The 7,902-nt window shown below is 34.5% G+C and overlaps 1 protein-coding gene across 1 annotated transcript; it reads right to left on the reverse strand.

The window, feature by feature from the left end:
* Positions 1-3,681: 3,681 nt before the first annotated feature.
* On the reverse strand, positions 3,682-7,902 carry LOC132046755 (AP2-like ethylene-responsive transcription factor ANT). The gene is made up of 9 exons (XM_059437493.1): positions 6,701-7,902; positions 5,965-6,604; positions 5,779-5,861; positions 5,632-5,640; positions 5,436-5,524; positions 5,280-5,353; positions 5,127-5,177; positions 4,952-5,031; positions 3,682-4,362 (listed from the first exon to the last, which is right to left on the reverse strand). The coding sequence occupies exons 1-9, from the start codon at positions 7,020-7,022 to the stop codon at positions 3,785-3,787; spliced, it is 1,926 nt and encodes a 641-aa protein (XP_059293476.1). The 5' UTR covers positions 7,023-7,902; the 3' UTR covers positions 3,682-3,784.

Genomic DNA, 7,902 nt, shown 5'->3' on the forward strand with positions numbered 1-7,902 from the left:
GAGGTCTACGTCGTTTAATTAAATCAGCCTAATTTTAAATGCCAAATTAATAAAAAATCCGACCCATACACCTTATCCACCCACAACCATAATCTAGTTAAAGGCCACGTGTCATATATGGTATTGTAAAACCAATTTTTAATGAAATATGGCATGGATGAGTCATTTTTAAATGCGATATTACATAAATGAGTCAAACTATTGATGAATGGCATAAATGAGTCATTTCCTATAGTTCGATGGCATAAATGAGCCATTTCTTATAGTTTGATGGCATAAATGAGCCAAACTATTGACGAATGACATACATGAGTCATTTCTGATGGTTGAATGACATATTTGAGCCTTTTCCCTATTTTATAAAATATCCAACTATATATTGATTATCAAAGAGAAGTCAAAATCATGAAGATTACCGTAAGATTGAATAATTTTTTATCATATATGTGCCACAATCTAGATGAAATCAAGAAGTGAAATCATGTGAGCATGATAACAGTAGTGAAAAGTAAAAAGAGTCTTAAAAGTGACACATGGACAAAAGAAATTTAATACATACCAAAAAAATAAAAATATTCCAGCCCATTAAGTTTTAAAGCATTATTTTGTATCCCTAATTTTCCACTTCAATTGAAAAAATCAAATATCCTTAACAAATAAAGGTAACTAGGATAATGTATGTCCTTTATGTGTTTTTTTAATTCTTACGGTATGGAAAAAAAAGAAGACATAATCTGTTGTAGTTCAATTTTAATGGGCAGGGGCAAAATAGGGAAGGTACAGAAATATCTAATAATAAGCAATACTAAGATTCTACTTTTAACTAATGAAAATTTTCAATGACAAGTGCTTTGACCAAATTGTCCTTGATCGTCCTACCTCTTCATCTTTCTATATATTTTTTCATTTTCAATATCCAGCAAACACCGGTCAGACTAGTATAACCTGTACTTGACCATTTATCTGAGAATTAGAAATTGGCGAACTTCTTGATACATACGTTTGCTTCGATGTGGCGATATCTGTACTTGGTGGATCAATCGCCACATGAACATAAAATCTTCATGTATTTGTACTTGGTAAATACTATTTCCTTTCGTCTTACATACTTGGAAAACCATTTTAAGTCCTGGCCTCTACTAATTAGTAAGTTCTATGGTTATGGAACTTATGGTCTCCGTTGTGAAGGATAATATAATAAATGATACAACAATCTAAATATTTACTAAAGGAAAGAGAAGCCCCTTGCTGAGTTAATTTCGAAAAGACTAGTCAAATGCTATAATTTACACTATTGAGCCTAATAATGGAGAAACAGTGTTTGAGAGATCAACATGAGATTGAAAATGATGATTACTTAACCCGAGGGATGAATATATTCTGTATGCATGCCGACATGACATAATAATAGTGTTTAGGTAATCATGAATAATGCACACGGGCTTAATGTTATAGTGCCATGAAAGGACTACGTTGTTAACAGTATTATTAACAGCAAATTAAAGACAAATTGATTAACCTGAGCCTGTTCATTTCACCATTCAACCACATGTAGTTGTACCAGGGGAATCCTTCTGGTCTGGCTGCTTAAAAGTTAAGACCAAAGTTTCCGTTGATATTTAAGAATCGAGAGTACAGTACAATTGCTGCTTGCAATTAATCTGCTAAAAGATAGAAGTAATATCTGTTAAGTCCACTAAAAGAGACGGATATGACTTTGCTAAGCATCGATTATAACCATTTAAAATCCCGCTAATAGAGTAATAAGGAGCAATTTGTCCCATTATCATTTGTAGGGTTTAATTTGTTCATTCAACTTTCATTTTATCATATCAAAGTAGCTAAATTATTTTTTGTTATGAAAAGTCACTCAATTTTGCCCGAGTATCACATAAAGTAACTAAGAGAAAATAAAGGGGACATTTTCGGTGATAGGCAAAATTGAGTGACTTTTTGGTAACAAAAAACTGTTTAGCAACTTTCTATGATACTTAATCAAAATTGAGTGGCTTTCTTTTTATAGAAAATAGTTTAGCGACTCTGGTGTAATAATTTAAAAATCAAAAGATCATCCCTAAAATTACCCGGGTAAGACCGATAACAACAATAATCCAAATACTGAAAAGCAAACAGGTTTTATTTTTGGAACTCTTAAAATTGTTAAATTCTTAGTGAAGTGTAAATTGACAGAGATTCTCGGATTAGTGACATTACATCCTTAAATAGAGAAAATACAGCGCGGAGAAAAAGTAAAACGGTGCATCAACTAATCAGCTTAGCATATACAATCTGCAAATTCATGATATTAGAAAAAATGGGTCATTTTTGACATATCAATGCAAATTCAATGTCGTCTCACTTATTCCACAATCAAATCTTCCCTTTGACTATAAAAATCCTTCCTTTTCTCGTATCTTTTACTTTAACCCCAGCTGTTAAGTGGATGTCTTCTTTTATTAGTGTCGAAACCCTTTTTCATCGGGTTAAATATTCCCCTGCTAACTGGACGGAACGTTTTATTCCAAATCCTTTACTTTTTGGTTATGCTTTATTTAAGATAAGAAACTTTGAAAAGATTAAATTTGACTTTTAGCTACCTTGATTTTCTGTTTACGAGCATATTAATTTGTTCAAGTTGAAATAATAATAAAATAAAATAAAATAAAATGATGAACAGAAAATAAGGAGGCGGATCTAGCAAGCACTGCTCTTCAGCTTGACTAACAGAGCTAGTGCGGTTAAAAGTTTTCCAGACCTAGAATAAATAAATACATAAGTTTCTTTCAAATAGTTTAATTTTTTATACACGAAATTTCAAACATACAGAGTTTCAATGTACTCATGATCATGCAAGTCGAAGACTGGATTATAATTTTAAATGCATTGATTCATTTTTTTTTTTTTTTGATAATTATAGTGTCTAAATCAGCTTGCGTCTTACCTCAACTAATTGCATATGTAACTCACTTTACTGACCACATACTGACCACAGGACATATCCTTGAGTGCTGAAACGATTCGCCGTTAAACATAAGAAGGACAATAGCAAATATTGCACTTTGTCTTGTGGCTTCTTGCACATAACAAATCAATTCAATTAGTTAATAGTATTAGTTACGACTACAAACAAGGATCTCTCAGAAACTCATTAGCAATATAATAAGATTAGGGACGAGAGGAAGAAGTAACTGAGTGAGAAAAATATGAATAAGATCCAGCAAATTAATTAGATCCTAAAGTAAATGAATAAGCCAGCAAACGTCTCGATGGGCAATCTATTTTGCTCCTTGCCCTAACTTTTTGAAAAATAGGCTGGCGCGTTTATCACCTCTAGAGAAAATTGATGAAAGAAAGAAATCTTGTAATCATGTTTTAAGAGGAAAAAATTGCAACTACATTGGAGAAAAGACAGCAATATTCCTGTTGTGGTCAAGGCCTCAAAAGTTAAAGCTAATTAAAGATCATCTTTTGCATTATTGGCAACATATTGAGCTGTTTTTGTACTTCATAGGGCCGCAAATAGAATAACACTAATTATCAATTGGATCTTTCTAAAATAGTCAACCAATTCGTACAATTTTAACGCATCATTAATTTCCCTAAAGCATTTCCATCTCCATTGATTCATCCATTCATAGGTAGAAGTTGGCAAATTGCGCTTTTTTAGAACAAAACAAAACAAACAAACAAAAAAGATACATTAAATTAAATTCCTTTCTTCCTACTACCTGTCCAAAATACATTAAAAGATGTTTACTACCAGGAATTTTGCATAATGTTAGCATTAAGAATCTGTCCATGCAGCAAAAACAGGGACATTAGGCCTCAACTGGGCTGATGAGATCCAAGAGGTAATATTAGTTGATGGACTAGAGATTAGCTTTGGTTCTAATTGAGGCATCGCAAAATGCATCAAATGGCCATTATTTTTGGCAGGGCTACCTTCACGAGAGCTGCCAATGCTAGTTACTAGAGAAGAAGCATTTGACACATGAGTATTAATTCGCGCAGATTCATCCACCTGATCTTGTAGTGTTGTAGAGCTCATTGTGTTGGTTTCAACTCCAGCAGAGGAAGACTGATAAAGTGACATTGTCCAGTCTACTGCATTTCCATTAAACTCTTTGTTCTGGATGTTAATTTCGCCATGATGGCTTGCATTTGCAATAAGATCTTGATTACAGATTTGTTTGCTTGGTTCTGTGTCTTTTTTTCTCCTAGCTAAATCCCCAGCAAGAAGGGTGTTACTAGCCATTATACGCTCCACGTCGTATTTTGATATGTCAAAGTTTGTCACAGCATTTACACCGCGAAATTTAATTGCAGCAATGTCATAGGCCTCTGCAGCTTCTTCTTGGGTGCCTGCAGTATTGATTCAGGAATTTAACTTTTATACACTGACAATATAAAATATTGTTTAAGCAATCATGTCACCTAAATAACAACTAGTACAATTAAAAGTCCTTAAAAAGTGAGACTAAAATACTATTATACTTTCTGTACATATAAGCTAAATTCTTGATCCAATGAGATCGAATCAGAGACAGCTTTGCTGAAAAGTCAGCCAAGTATATGCAGAAGCAGTTCTCATACAGAGGAAGTGTAGAACAAGACAAAGATAAGGAGAGAAAGAAGAGCAGAAAAAGATAGAACCTTACTTAGACTTAAATTAGGCAGTAAAAGCGAAAGATTCCCATAAAAAAGAAACAGCCTTATGAGTAAAATCCAGCCCTGCTGACATAAAGTTCTCCACATATTCTTGTTGGCTCGTGATCAACCTTACTAGCAATTTTAAGACTTGGCATTTTTACTAACAGATAATGATTTAAAAAATTGCCTTTATAATTATTAAGAGGTTAAGTTGAATTTTATGTGCACACATCACAAAATAAAGTATACTATCTGGGATGAGAATTAATCAAAGGGCATGTTATTGGTCAAGTATACTCACTAAATGTCCCCAAATAGAGGTCCTTGTTCCCAGCCACTCGGCCGATACGAGCTTGCCATCTTCCGTGCTGATGGTGTCTGCTAAAACGAAAAATAAATAAAAGGGACGATTTTCACTAACAACTAAATTTCAACTCCATGCTAAAAGCATACTTAAATTGTAGAGAGTATCAAACCTTGTCACCCCTCTATAGATTGAAGCTCCTCTTGAAAAACCACTGCTCTTTCTGCAAAAATTTGGACAAATCAAATGAATACTGATTAAGTACGGGAAAAAAAAATATAATGATGGACTTAAAGACAATATATTGAAGCAGCTAAAGACCTACCTTCTTAAGTGAGCTACATATTCTTGTCTTGTCATGTTCTTCATATCTTCAAGCTCTTGTTGATAATTTTCCAACTGCATTAGAGTTACAAAAAGAAATTTACCAAATGACAGCATAAACAAACAAATTACAGTTGGTGAAGGATCAATATAATACCGGGAAATTAATATGCGTGGAGGGTCCCCAGTACTTCAGTGCTGCTGAATCATATGCTCTTGCAGCTTTTTCTTCTAAGTCATAGCCACCTACATTTTATGATCATTTGGTTAAGAACAAGATAGATATACTGATATATACACTCATGGCTCAATCATTTATACAACTGTATACAGAAATATAAATCAAGATTTACCTAGATAGACTGCAAAAACCGACATGCATCCCCAGCAATAATCATGAAGAGGAAGAAAAACAGGAGAATTTTTGTATCAGTACAGAGAACAACTCATCAAAAGCTGTAAGAGAAACGCCATTGAAAATAAATAAGTTTGACACGAACCTTGTCTTCCTTTCCTGCTCTGTCCTTCTTTCTTACAACTGTTGTCCCATAGATGAGCTTCGTATCTACCAGTCCATCTATGCCTAATTTAGTTTACATGCCAAAATATACACCAATAGTATAAGATTATTAAGTACTCTGATCAGATCAAATATGCAGTTATAACAAAATAAGAGTACTAATTACCTAGTGACACCTCGATACTGTGAGGTTCTTTGACCAAATGTATCAATAGACTTTCTATGAACAATTTGCTTTTGATGATCTACCTTCTCAGGCCCTCTTTTCTTTGTTTCAATAGCAATACACTCAGTGATGGTTGGCGAAATTTGTTGTGTTCCAGTGACACAACTTGATTGAGAGCCAGGGCTCATTGATAAGCTAAGGGACTTAAAATCTCCATATGTCACTGCACCAATAGAGCCAGATTCTCCACCATTATCAGCCATGCAGCCTATCATATTCTGCTCCAATGCATGTCCAGTTGGATTCTGATAGTTTCTTGACACCCAGTTATTCATGCCAGACATTTCATCAACAAGATTGCACTCGGTTTTCCCCTGCTCAGTAGAGTGATATAGTTCATGGCCTCGAAATGCTGAGAAATCAGGGTAGTTCTGTTGTTGTTGTTGTTGCTGCTGCTGTCTAGAGTTTTCTTGAATATGGTTCAAGAAATCTTGGCTGTTTGTGGCCTCATTTTCTTGGTTATAGTAAATGTTGTGTAAGCTGTGAGCCATACCTCCTCTGTTACAACCTTCATAGTGATGGGACCCCATTGCCGCTTCACCAAAGAAGTCCTCCAGTTTAGGTGTTGAACTTACCATACCTTCAAAAAAAAAAAAAAAAAAAAAAAGTAAAAAAAGATTGCATAAATAAGCAAGAAAAAAGGACACCATTTAAAGAAGGCAAAAGCAGGACAAACCTTGTGGTTGTTGTGACCTGTTGAAACCTTTCATAATGCATAATGAACCATCAGACTTGAGAGGCATAGCAGAGAAAGAAGAGAAAAGGCCAGCATTGACACCTTCAGTATCATAGTACATGGCTGGATAGTTGAGATGAGTTGGAGAAAATCTAATGGGGACTGAACTGTGAACATCACTTGATGAGCCAGGTTGAGTACTATGATGGTGGTCAGTAGGAGGACCCTCTAAGTTGTTCATGTGAGGGGAAAGTGAAAAACCAAGCCAGTGGTTGTTGTTGCTGTTAGTGTTACTATTGTCATCATTACTCAAAGACTTCATCTTTGTTGCTATGAAATTGAAAAAATCCTGACACTTTTATAAGAGATTCAGAGCAAGTTTCTCTTGTAGCAAGCCAAGTCAATCATTGGGAGGCAAATAAGCTAATCATCCACCCTTTCTTTTGTTCCCCCTCCATTTTGAAACTCATTTTATATTTTTGTTTTCTAGCTGTGGACTGCTAAGTAGAACAAAAGCTAAAAACAAAGTCGTAGACACAACTGAATGGATGGGCTCTGTGTGTGTGTGTGAGAGTATATACATACATATATTCCCATTGAAAAGATTTGCTAGGAGAACAAAGTGAGTCCCTTTAAACTAGTAAACAAAAAGAATGAGTTCCAGCAAGAAATGCCGGAAATCCATCCTGCATTCCATTGGGATCTGTGTTTGAGAAAGACATCTTCTTTTGCTTTTCTTACGCTCCACTCTGCATCCTTCTCTTGCTTTTGCTTTTCTCCCTTTTGCTTTCTATAATATACGACTATACATGTCATGTACTAATTACGTAATAATGCTGTTGATAATGGCTATTGTATAAAAATGAGAACCAACAAACGTTTCTTCTTGCTAAACAGAACTAATCTCTGCAAGACTGCAACTTATAAGAAAGAAAAGAATTGCGAGGAGTTGATGAAGTAAACAGTGCACAAAGTACCAGCAACACTGGTTTAATTGTTGTACTAACGAAAATCAAATTCCATCTTCTATCTGTTGGAATTTAATGAGTAAGAAATGAAATCATTAATGGTCAATTTAGTAAACGTGTCAGAGGAAAAAAGATCAGTGGAGAGAGAGAGAAAACAGCCATAAAACTACAAAGATATTAATAAGAAATGATATAACAATCAATTAGCTGTGGCCTATTGCCTTTTACAGTCTT

This window comes from Lycium ferocissimum, chromosome 2 (assembly GCF_029784015.1).
Source record: "Lycium ferocissimum isolate CSIRO_LF1 chromosome 2, AGI_CSIRO_Lferr_CH_V1, whole genome shotgun sequence".
Lineage (NCBI taxonomy): Eukaryota > Viridiplantae > Streptophyta > Magnoliopsida > Solanales > Solanaceae > Lycium > Lycium ferocissimum.

Bases quoted from the DNA above. Each gene is read 5' to 3' on its own strand.
- LOC132046755 (XM_059437493.1), bottom strand. From the start codon at position 7,022: ATGAAGTCTTTGAGTAATGATGACAATAGTAACACTAACAGCAACAAC. The intron at 5,862-5,964 runs GTAATTAGTACT...AAACTAAATTAG, and splicing joins CAGTATCGAGGTGTCACTAG to GCATAGATGGACTGGTAGAT. The intron at 5,032-5,126 runs GTTTGATACTCT...TTTTCGTTTTAG, and splicing joins ATCTATAGAGGGGTGACAAG to CAGACACCATCAGCACGGAA.